Source organism: Rhopalosiphum maidis, chromosome 2 (genome assembly GCF_003676215.2).
Source record: "Rhopalosiphum maidis isolate BTI-1 chromosome 2, ASM367621v3, whole genome shotgun sequence".
Classification (NCBI taxonomy): domain Eukaryota; kingdom Metazoa; phylum Arthropoda; class Insecta; order Hemiptera; family Aphididae; genus Rhopalosiphum; species Rhopalosiphum maidis.
Genome location: NC_040878.1, coordinates 70,242,176 through 70,255,043, shown reverse-complemented (window position 1 = coordinate 70,255,043; position 12,868 = coordinate 70,242,176). Strand labels below are relative to the sequence as shown.

The 12,868-nt window shown below is 24.5% G+C and overlaps 1 protein-coding gene across 1 annotated transcript in view; it reads left to right on the top strand.

Moving 5' to 3' along the window:
- The window catches only part of LOC113554097 (lachesin-like), a 70,805-nt gene extending 59,823 nt beyond the window's left edge, over positions 1–10,982 (top strand). The window contains exons 5-7 of the mRNA XM_026957789.1: positions 1,021–1,199; positions 9,524–9,683; positions 10,764–10,982. Coding sequence (XP_026813590.1) covers positions 1,021–1,199; positions 9,524–9,683; positions 10,764–10,894 — 470 coding nt within the window. The 3' untranslated portion in view covers positions 10,895–10,982. The remainder of the gene's footprint in view (positions 1–1,020; positions 1,200–9,523; positions 9,684–10,763) is intronic.
- The last annotated feature ends 1,886 nt before the right edge of the window (positions 10,983–12,868 follow it).

Here is a 12,868-nt window from a genome sequence, read left to right as displayed (position 1 = left end):
ATGTATTAATTCAAGGAAAATGAATATAATTTTAAGTTTTAATTTTCAGTACATAAAATTGACAGGTTATATTTTATTTGAAATGGAATTTTAATACATAATGTAGATTGTATAATGGCTTTGTAAAATTCTATTTTATTAATATCAAAAATCGTTAAATAATATTATATAAATGTAGTAATATTCATAGTTTTTTAGTAAATAAATCTTGTTGTTATTTCTGTTAAAATGACATATGTATTGTACTAAGGACAAAGTTCATATTTACATTTTCAAGAATAATTTACGCACATTGACTTAGAAAGTTAATTGTTCCAAATAAACTGTCAACATTCCTGTAAAATATTTTACGATAATATGAACTGTGAACGTCATAACAAAATGGAATAACTAAAGTATATTATATTTATTTCTATGCGTTTATTTAAAAATTAAATTATCGTTTATGAAAAACTAAATAACATTTTCTCGTTTTATAATTCTAGTGTTATGCACATTTACAAGATCTTTTATATACAGCAGGTCTCATTTATTTTGGTAGTTATGGTATCTAAATGTTTATTATTATATATTTAGAGCAGTACAATAGTAGGTATTCGTGGGTTCTCGGTTCAACAGTTTTGAATAATTCCGGCGTTGTAGGTATGTAGGTATATGAAGGAAACACATTTTGATAAATGTCTACATTACGTTGTTTTAATTGTAATTTGAATGAAATAATGACAAAAAAATAAATATTTTTTTCAACCTCTTCTCTTTCCCTCTACTCCCGCGAGATGCGATTACTTAAAAAATTTCAACTAAAATGATAATAATAAAAAAAAAAAAAAAACCATAACAATTATTGATATCAAATCAATTTTAATATATCATTTATCATGTTTATGGTCATAATTTATTTTTATATATCGTATGTAGTGAAAAACTGCACGTTCATTGTTGGTTATAGTTTTAGAATACAAGATAAACAATTATAAAGTAGTTTTTTTCGTAATTAAATTACAATTTTTCGTTCCACAGATGACGGCGAACAACAGTCAGACACCGTCGACCAGCAGTCGAAGACGTCCAACTACGAGCCGCTGGAAAGGCGAATGACGCCGGGCGGATCGATAACATTCACCTGTAGGATCGGTCTGATCGACCAGACCCGTCAAAGCATACAGTGGTATCACGGCGACAAGCTCATATCGATAATGGTACGCACGGTCGATTACGCCACCCTCAAAGACCTGTTCTCGAATTCGTGTGCAATAATAACGAATACGTAAAATGTCGAATGGTCGAGTCGTAAACAACTTTAAAATTAATGTATTCTTGAGTACTCTTCAAAACTAACCGTTTTTAAAGAGCTCAATATAGGAAATTGTTTACGTGTGGGCATACGTGTCGTGTAAACGTTTGCGCTGTAAGTTATATCATGAACGTGTGTGACTACGGTGTGTGTAAAAAAGATGGCGGAAAATTTGTAGTTGACGAGTAATGTTTTTGACCAAAAAATAACGTACTGAAAAATACAACATGTCATAAGAAATCTGAAATCATTTCAATTCGTTATAGAGTTAACTTGAAATCTATCAATTCAATTTTTTTTCATTGCGTCTAACCATCACTGTTTAAAAATGCTATCTTTTTTATATTTTAAATCAAAGTTAAAGTAAAGATAAAGGTCAAATTTTGAAAGCTAGTAGATAGACTCAAAATTGAATTTAAGTATGTTTTTAGTTCTTTTGTCACATTAGGTACAAGTTTTATCGGTACGATGTGAGAAATTAATATTGAAAATATGAAAGCTGTATTATTATACTGATGTAGGTATTATTAGGGAAGTGAGGTTTTGTCAAAAAAGATAATCGATATTGAATCCCCAAATGAATTGCACGTATAGGTAATTTAAAAAAAAGTTATTGGAGGTAATTTTGATGATGTCGCATACGAAAATAAAAACGAAATTCAAAACTCTATCAGCCGGTTCGATTAAAATGATTATTACTCCTTCAGTCACGATCGTTTTGCTTGTCCATCAGACAAGATATAACAACAATAACAATATAGTGTTTAATAACGGACATAATGATAGTAATAATAATTAAATTACACGATCTTTATTAATCACCCATGTACCACGTGGTACGCTGTCTACGAGGATTTATTTATTCAACTGCATATGTGCGCGCGATAAATCACGCACGACACGTCAAAATTACCGGACGTAGAAACAACATAAAATATAATAAATAGACAAATAATTTTTTGCCGTTTGAAACGACAATAATAATTCATAAGCTATTTTAACGGCTTGTGAAATACATACGTGCGTATAATGTTTACGAAATACATTACACCGAGCTCGCCACATAATATAATAAACATGGTGGCAAGCACAGATACTTTTATATACATTTTATAAAACACAGAAACATCGTGTTATAAATTATTTTTATTTTAACCGAACTCAAGGGCTCTTATTCGTCAAAAAATTTAAAGAATAAACAAAAACATTCCAAATTCTATTTAGGAAAATTTTATTTCCGCTCATAAATCTGATTCTTGTACAGACCATCCACTGGATATTTCGTTTGAAATTGTAATTTATTTAGACGAAAATCATAAATTCGTTTCAATTGATCACGTATTGGTATTATTGTGCTATTACGATATTGTCATTATACAGTTTTATATGTTTTTCACTGTACGATTTCAGTAAGGGGTGGAGTGGAGAATTATGATTCGGATGTGAATTATGATGAGTACGTTGGTCGTAAATGAAATGAGACTATTATTTTATTTATTTATTATTCGGTGATTGAAAATACTTTTATTACCATTGATAAACTTAGCACAGAATTTCGTTTCCTAATTTATTATTATTAATATTGAAGTTGTCATTTGTGTTATTTTTCGTGAATAAATTGATATAATCTAATGCATTTATTACCTAAACGATAACTACATTTTTTATTTTTAATATCTTGTTTTATTCAAGTATATTGGATTTTAATATAATATAAATAATAATAAATAGCTTCATAGAATATAGTTAGTTTGATTAAGTAGCTATTTAAATTTGACTATGGGTATCATGTGTCATCATATAATATAATACCGCCATAATTAGTTGACATTATAAAAAAAACGTAAGTTTACTTGTCCAGAGAATTTATTTTTTATCCTTTTCCAAATTCCAAATCAAACTATTCCTGTACAAACCAGTGAACCTTGATTATATCAGTTTCGTCATATGATGTACATGTGTGTATTTTATATCTTACTAAGCCATCAAAACTCCATCCAATCTTAGCTTGCCTAAATTTTCCGTTCTGTAATAAAAAAAAAAAAACTAATTTTTTTTAAAAAAAATATAGTTTTCTTTACTACATATCCCCAGTAACCCTTCTCACTAGGTTAAAACTAAAATAATAATGTATTGAACTAATAAATAAATAATTAAATTATGAATTACCAATGGGTAGTTTACTAGACACGTTATTCGTGTTTATTCAAATTATTTATCATCATAATTACTTGAATAAATTGTAACCCCATGAATTAACAAATTTTTACTACATTTTAAATGAAAATAAACCTTGTACTCGTATATTCCAATTAAATTTAAAAACAAATGTAGACAATTATTCTAAAAATTACTCTCGTTCCGCTCGTTTCAGATGAGAATTTAATCTCATGAGAATAATCACTTTAGGAAGGTTACTTTTGTATGTTATAGACATGTTGTCTTTTTAAATACGAAAACAATTAATTATTACATTTGTAAAACTACTTCAAACATAAGCCTTTGCGTTCTACGTAGTTTAACCGTAAGTTTAACTTTTTTCCTTTAGTTCTTTTTATAGTGACTCTTTTGTAAAATAATGAGAATTTTGAGATCCTAACGCTCTCAAAATACCATCCACACGTTATCTTCAAAAGATTGTACATTTTTTTTTTTTTTTTTGGGGGGAAATCAGTTATAGTAAAACACGACATCGTTATAAAAGTAAGAGAAGTTTTCTATAACCATCTGGAAATTGTCAAGTTTTGATACTCTTATTGCAAACACATTTTTTCGTCAAATGTATATAATTGGATATAATCGGACAATAACAGTTATAAAAAATTTCCAGGTACCTACATAATAAGTATATTATTATGTATTTTAATTTTATGATAACACTATTATTAATTGGTGGTCTCACAAATTATTATGTGTAAGTATTATTATTTGAATACGTATCTATTGTTTTTATATTTCAGAATATTTTATATTTTTTTCATTTTCTAGAGCTTTAACATATTTGTTATACATTATTTTTTAAATGGCTTATTAACTTAATCAAATTTTATAACTTCTATATTTTTGTAATCTAAATAAATCATAAATTCATAAATGTTTCACGTAATAATATTAATCTTACTTAAGTATTCGCGTAGTTTAGATTGTCATATAATATTTGATTCAAATTTGATTCATTGATTAACATTGAGAATAGTTTACAGTAGACAATTTGTTATATTTTGTATCATAACAAATCATAAATAAGAAACTTTTATGATATTTTTAATAATTGAGAAAAACGTGAATATATTTATTTAATAACAGATTTAAACTAAAATAATAGCTGTATTTCAGAAATAGTAGTTTTGATATTTTCATAAACTATTTATATTAGAATATCTTGGACATGATTTATTTTTCAATATTTAGACTTTTTTTAAGTTTTTTTTCCACAAATATATATGGTTATATGGTTATGACTTACGTGAATGTATAAAACTTATATGTGATATTTTTATAAGCATATTAGGCCACAGAAAATAATTATAACACAAATTAAATAAACTTAAAATTAGCTTCTACTCGCAAGTTTTATTCAGAATTAATTTTTTGTATGAAATGGTGTATCATTAAATTCATATTTTACTGCAATTTAATGATGCCATACATTCGAAAACTACTAAACAGAAACTATTTGGATATGCATATTTAAAAATGTATTTCAATGGGTGAAAATTTCAAACAACACGTAAAAATTATATTATATAGTTCATATCAGCCATTATATTTTTGATTGTGATTTGTTAGGTTAAAATAATACGATTTCAAATAATTGATTTCTTCAAAAAAGTAATAAAATATAAAAATTGGATTTATAAAACATAATACATTAAAAAATAATGGTAGCTCAATATCAACTGGACAATTTTTCTGTATTTTAAAGTCTATTAATCATTTCTAAACTGACATTCTGAACGAGAAATGATACGGTTAAAGCTTATCGCCATAAATCTCGCATAGTTGCCATTGGGACTAACACGTACCTAGTATAGTATAGGCTCAAAGCAGTGAATCAATTTATTCAGTTTGTTTCGAAAATTTGTAGCATTAATAATAATTGATAAGCAATACATGTTTTTTTTTTTTTTATGATTAAGAACGTAAATAAAGCTAAATTAAAAGTAATTGAATGTTTATATATATTCTTATCAAAATGCGACAAGGGGAACACGCAGGCGAAATAAAATGAAATAGTCGTAATACGATATACAACTAATACTTTGTTGATGCTCTTCCTCATCTTAGTTCGGCTTAGGGTATATAGTGTACGTGTCACGATTTCTAGGGATCAGGGGTTTTATCAGATATATGAAACAACTGGGTCATGGAGTTTGTTAATAAGAATCATTTGCTCACTGCTACTTACTAGGCATGTTAAAATCAACTGTTATTGCAGGAGTTTTTGATGGAGTATAATCGATGAATGGCGTAAGCAAATTTCAAGTTTTTACTTTGTGCATGAAAATAAAACGACAATAACATAGTGTTCTCCTTAAACCAAGATTTAATTTACGAAAGATAATAGAGTACATCGTCTTGGACATGATATACATTTTAAAATTACGGAGCACAGGGATATAAATTAATTTACTTTTTATGAAACCTTAACGATACCTATTTTATGTTTAATTTTTAAACAATATTTTAATGCACTTTTAAATCTACGAGTAAAATCCGAAGACGTTTTAGTTGAGTTATGCAAGTATAACTATTATTAATGTTGAATATTTTTATGCAACTGAGTTCTGTATATTATCACATCTTAATGAAAATTAGAATTTAATTTAATTGTTTTATCATAAATATGAAAACTTTAAAGTAAAAAAGATATTTGTAGAAGATAAAGCAAAATAATTTACTAACTAAAGGAAATCCACTTGCATTTTTATAATATTAAAAAAAAATACGTACACAATTTCCTTAAGTGTTACTCGTACGAAATAATATAACAAAATTGGATGATTTATTTTGTATTTTTTCCGCAAGAATGATGCTGTTATTAAAGCTAAATTCTTCAAAAATATACTATATTTTCTGCGATTATTTAATTTAATTGAAGATTTTTATATTTTTATATTTTTAAATTTTTCATAAAATATAGTGATTTAGATAGGGACTTAAATCTATACAGATTATAGATAAAATAATAGGCAGTTGGTAATTGGGCTATATTTTAATCTACGGGCTTCATATAAAATATTATAGCTTACGTTTTACTTTCCTGAGATTGGGCCACAAATTAAATCTATATTTTTAAAGTGTATCCGTAGATTAGGCCTTAAATATATAACAGATAAATGCAAAAGTACGTAACGTTTATTAACTAATTTTTTTTCTAATATATAAAAATAAAATTATAATACATAATAACATGATACAGATTTTAAAAATTCAAATCCGTCTTTTTTTCCCTTCTTCGAATTTTTTTAAAAAAAGTTCGTTTCCTGGCTTATAATAATATACTTACGCTTTTAATTTTAATTTTGAACTTCTGATTGAACTTCGAATAAAACTTATATAAAATATTATTTTATAAAAATTTTAAATATAATGGTGGCCCGATTCCCTGGCGCCCAAAATAATATATAATTATAATCTTGTTAAAATGAAATGTTTCATTGGAAAAATAGTAAACTACATTCATAAAATGTGAATAATTAATATTTTATATTTCCATTTTACGATTTTGAGTGAGTGATGAATGGATTGGTTTAAAAATTTGAGTGTGTGTGTTTTTTTAGTATTTTTTATCGTTATTTGAAGCTATAACATTGCTTCATTCTTCTTAAAGAGTAGTTTCTTATAAAAAATTGGATCTAGTTAGTAAGTTAGTACTTGGGTATTAAAGTTTCCTTCTTTTTACGTATATAGTATATTTCATATGAAGAAATTATAAAACATTTTCCATTGCTACTTTCTTGTGAACACAGAATGCAGAATAAATTAATAAATACTTTTTAGTTTTAGTTACTGTAATTAGATTTATAGGTTTTAAAAATTACGAATATAAAAATCTATTAATCATTATAAAAAATCGAATTGTTGTTATTTTTTAGAATAATAATTAATATTTTTTAAGGAGCTTATTTTTATTTTCATTGCATATTTGCATAGGTATTATAAGTGTAGCAAAGAATGTATCAGTGATGTATTTTAGTAATTTTTATTATTTTTTATTTTTTATTAAAAATGACTTTTAATTTTTTGTAAATTTATATATAGTGTTAACATTTTTGTCATTTTAAACTTTTCAAAATTACGCAATAAGTATCTTTACTATTATTTTTTATACATATTGACATTTTCATCATAATTAGATTAATAAAATTTCAAGTTATTCATTACTCGAAGCTTTTCCAACTGTAAAACGAGGGTACATGGTATTGACTTATAAGTTAATAACGATAATATAGTATGATATAATGTGAAAATTAAACAAATACCGTTATCTGAGTAGAAAAATAAGCTATTCATAGTGATATAAATAAATTAGGTATACCATATCCTTAGAAATAGATGTTGTTATAACGTTTCCGCTTAAAATCGTTTACTATATTATTATTGAATTCAAATTTAAACCATCTAATAGGTACAGTATCTTATTCAATTAATTACTAAACGGAAAACTCACTATAGGTTAGAATGACTTCCCTGGTTTTTAAATAATGAGAATATTATTCAAAAGTGAAATCTATTGTTATTAAAGATGTATTTTGCGGAGAAGCTAAATTTTTAGCTTATTAAAAATATAAATTCAAACGTGTCTAACACTTATTGTTAATACCATTGGTTTAAGTCATATTTAATAACAAAAGTTTATTGTTTTACCACAATAAATATAATATCTTATGTGTCTGTGGTTTATTAATACGATTTAACTCTTTTTTGGGTGAACAATTTTTATACGCGATTCTTATTATGTACCTAATAATAATGTGTGTGGAATTATTAAATTTTATCTGTTATTAGTTTCTTAGTGATTTATCAATGGTGATATCGAGTTATTCTTATTTCACAATGCCGTACATAACATAATACATAGAAACTGATGTTACCGGCTCACGTGTTGAAAGAAAAAATGAACCCATTTCATCAATTTAAATAATTGTTTGAATAGGTATAATACATTGGTACAGTTATGCTGTAAAATAAACTTTTTTTTTTGAGGATTAAATTGTGGTTTGTTTGAACGTCAAAATATTTAGAATTAGAATTATAAATTATTTATTTTTAAAATTTGTCTCACTTTTTAACTACGAGAATACATTTAAAAAGTTTATAAAGTTTTTAACAAAAACTGTGATTTATTCATTAGTTAAACGTTATAAGCTCTGCCCAATGTCGTTATTCAAATATTATGATTCATAACTAGCCCTGAAATAATATTAATTTTAGCAACCTACTATACACGAAAAGTTTTTTTGCATACGATTAGTTTTAAATTTATTTTATTCAAAGTGTAACTATTATGTGAGAATGAAGGACCTAACCTTTTTATATTGTGAAATCGAGAACTGGGAATGGTACTGAATCACTTCACTTAATTTCTTCCATTCACTTTCCAAATCACTTTGATTATTTTCTTTATCGATAAATCGTATTTTTTGATTTATTATAATATTATAATATAGAATACCTGAAAACCTATATATATATCTGTATTTGGGATATTGTATTAGTTTTTGGCTAATTCGATTCAGCCACTTATGCGTTACTCTATATTATATACATTAATCTTATTACAATTTAAAACTATTAGTTTTATGGAAATTTGATTCCAATTGTTTTTTAGGAGTTCAATATAGGTGACAGTTGATGCATATATTCATGAGACTGTGCGTAGTTTGTTATCCGATAAAATTTCTAAAACCAAATTAAAATTATTTATGGAATTTACTTGAGCATATTTTTCTTAAATTATCTAATTCAATTTAAAATTAATTATTATTATTATTTTAAGCTCTTAAAACTTTAAATTTTAAACAATTTTGAATAGTTTTAGTCTTCAAATTCAAAAAAAAAGGTAGAAAAGCAGTAAAATTTACAAAGAATTGAAGTATATTTCCACATGTTTAATCAAATTGATACGGTTATTAATACATTTAGCATAAGATATATATATTTAAAAAAAAAATACAGTCTAAATGAAATCTTTTTAAAATCAAAAATATTATATTTTTTTTATAGGACCGCAGAGGAAGTTTGAGTGTGGAGACGGATAGATCATCAAACTTTTTCGCTAGTCGCCTTACACTTGCTAGCGTTACTAGAGCTGACTCTGGAAAGTACACTTGTAAATCTGGCAATACGAATTCTACTACTTTTACACTACATGTTATATCACCAGGTAAACATTATAATTATGTACTGAATAGTCTTAAATAAAATAATTTAGATTTTAATTGGACTAAACCATCATGATGTAATTAAATTTAAATAAAAAAAAAATTGAATGCATTTTAATTTTAATATTATAGTCGTTTTTGAAGCCGGGATTTTGGTTTATATTACTTATTTTAGAATTATTAACACAACCATTAAATGGCTTTTGATATATTATGTTCTTGGATATTTAATATTATAATACGTGTTATTTGTAGTATATTATTAGATACTAAATAATATGTAAGTCAGAATATTTACATAGTGTATAGTTGTCTTTGCCCCAACGTTTCAGCCATTTTGCATACTATCAATTCTAATAGTTTCAGCGATAGAGTGATGTTATTCAAAATGTATTAGATGGCGTGGATTGATACATGTATACTAAACACAGATTAGTTATTATAATATATACGAATGAGCATAATTCCGACGCTATTATTATAGCCATGTCAAAATTGCATATGTCGTGATTTAAGGATTAATATTCATACTCGAATAATGAATTTGTCAACTCGTCAGCATTATTACGTCACCTGTAATTTTAAATGTTGATTTGCCATTCACACGATGGATTAATAACAATGAATAGAAATATAGGTACCTGTTTAAATCACAATTGTTACACCTCACAATATAATATAAATTTCGACGAAGTGGGAAATGTAAATCGAATATTGAACGATGAAAAATAATATCGTAGTCGGAAGTGAAATATTTCTGATATTCCTCACATTTAAATTAACATACACGATTTAAATATAATAAATATTGAATACGACACTTAAAACGTTTTTTGATTACCTATATAGTGATTATATTTTGGGCGATAGCTGACTAGTATTAGTTGCTATGTTGTAATTTATGGAAATATATTTCTAGTATTTACTTAAAAACAACAGTTATACAAAGATATAAAGAATTAAATTATTAAAAAATTGTATATTTTTTTATCATTACTCATGTCTACATTGGTAACAACATTTAATGTTTAATATGAGTATAATATTTTATATTTTATGTGTTTGAATATGTTTTGTTTCAGCGAACGGATTGGCTTTGCAAGATGGTTTGACATCAAAAGGTTCATATAATTACCAACCCGATTATGTTTTACCAATTATCATATTTAATTGCATTGCATGCTCAATATTTGTATTTAAATTGCCGCAATGATAAACCTAATATTTGTAATATAAATTTTACACATTTTTGTAATTGTTTTTACATTAGTTTTCAATAAGTACCATAATTTTAATATGATTTTATATTTTTTGGAATTATAAACAAAAAATAAAAATACCAAGAAATAATGTACAAGTGTATCTATCAAATAAATGTGCGTTGTGTGATAATGTGTTTTTATTGTTATTTAGATTTATTATGACTTCATATGTTACATTTTTCATTTTCATTTTTGTTTTTTCAAAAAACGAAAAACATCGAAAACGAACCATAAAATATCATTTGTAATTTAGTTGAAAACGTAGATTAGCATATATTTAAAAATTAATAATTATTTAGTATAATGTAAGTATTAGAATATTTAGAATATCGCAACTTTTATAGTCAAAATATTTATTTAAGTCAATCATTAAACTAAGTAAAAGTAATTATTGTTTTTACAAATTAATTCATCACATTAATACTTAATAATTTAAAATTTACTTTTGTATTTTTGTTTTAATTTTAAAATTAATTTGTTTAGGAAAGTTTAAGAAAAACTGGCTGATATAAATACAAATTTAAAATATTTATATAAAACTAGTTTTCAATAAAATAGATTTTCTTTTTTATTAAAAAATGAATAAGCCAGGGGGTTTTAAATTCTCATAAAATATTTTTAATATATTTTATAGACATTAATATTTTTTTGTTGTAGCCTTTAAATTTTTTAAAATTTATTCATGATAATATTTTTATTTATAAGTTAATAAGCTGAACAAATTAATACACGGTTCTTTATGAGTTCGTCTTATAAATAATATTAAAAAAAATAAAAATATACAATTGTTTTTAGACATTTGATATTTTAAAGTGGTTATTTAAACAAAAATAACTAATTGTCTTTTCACGAATTTAATTATTTTGTCTTGATTAGAAAAAAAATGTAGGGATTATTTGCTATACGTTTATTATGATGGTTATTATATTATATAAACAATGACATCCTCAAAATATTTAGATAAGTTTTGGATATTCATACCAAAAAACTATTAGTTTCGTTAAACGCAGATTATTATTAAAAGTTGAGTAATAATAATATTGTTTATTAGTTGATGTAATGTTATAATAATTAATAATACAATACAATATAATATTTAAAAAAAAAAATAATAGTTTATGCATACCGCATTGGAAAAATAAATTCATATTATTTACATTAATAAGATATAAAATATTTTTAGAAATTAAGTCTGATACAATTATTATAATGACTAATGACTACTCATTACGATGACGTACTCAATGATGAAATATTCTTAAAATCTACTATATTAATGCAAAGAGACTTCGTCGTATTTTTAAATTTTAAAAAGAGTTCAATAAAACAATTTCAGAAGTTAAATATATTGTAAATATTATAATGATCTAAAGTATTTAAAATTATTAAGTTTTAACTTTCCTTATAGTTTTTCAAAGAAAAAGAAAATTTCTCCAACAATAGTTTTTGGAAGAGATATCAGGAAGCGTGTTTTTAACTGAATTCTGATATAAATTATTTTTCAATTGCAAAAATAAATGACTGATTTAAATTTTAAAAATAAATAACTTATAAGAATGCTTTTTCTAGTTTTTTACTATGCAAAACTATTTATTTTAGCTTCATCTATCATTAATAATAAATTGTTTAATTTTAAATTCATTTTTATTAAGTCATGAAGCGGTAAAAAGTCTCGTATAGTTTATTTTTTTATTGTCATAACTTACTTATAACTAACAATTGTTAGTAAATGTTAAGTATTGACGTAAAAAAGGCTTTTATACTTAAGTTTTGCTATATGTACGAACATGTTTAACACATTTGTTAAGATATCCTACACAATATTAATATACATAAAAATAAATAGATTAGTTTTTTTATAGTAGGATGAAATCGTGCTGAATATTATTTTTAAATTATTGTATTTTTCTATGCAAGTCAAGATA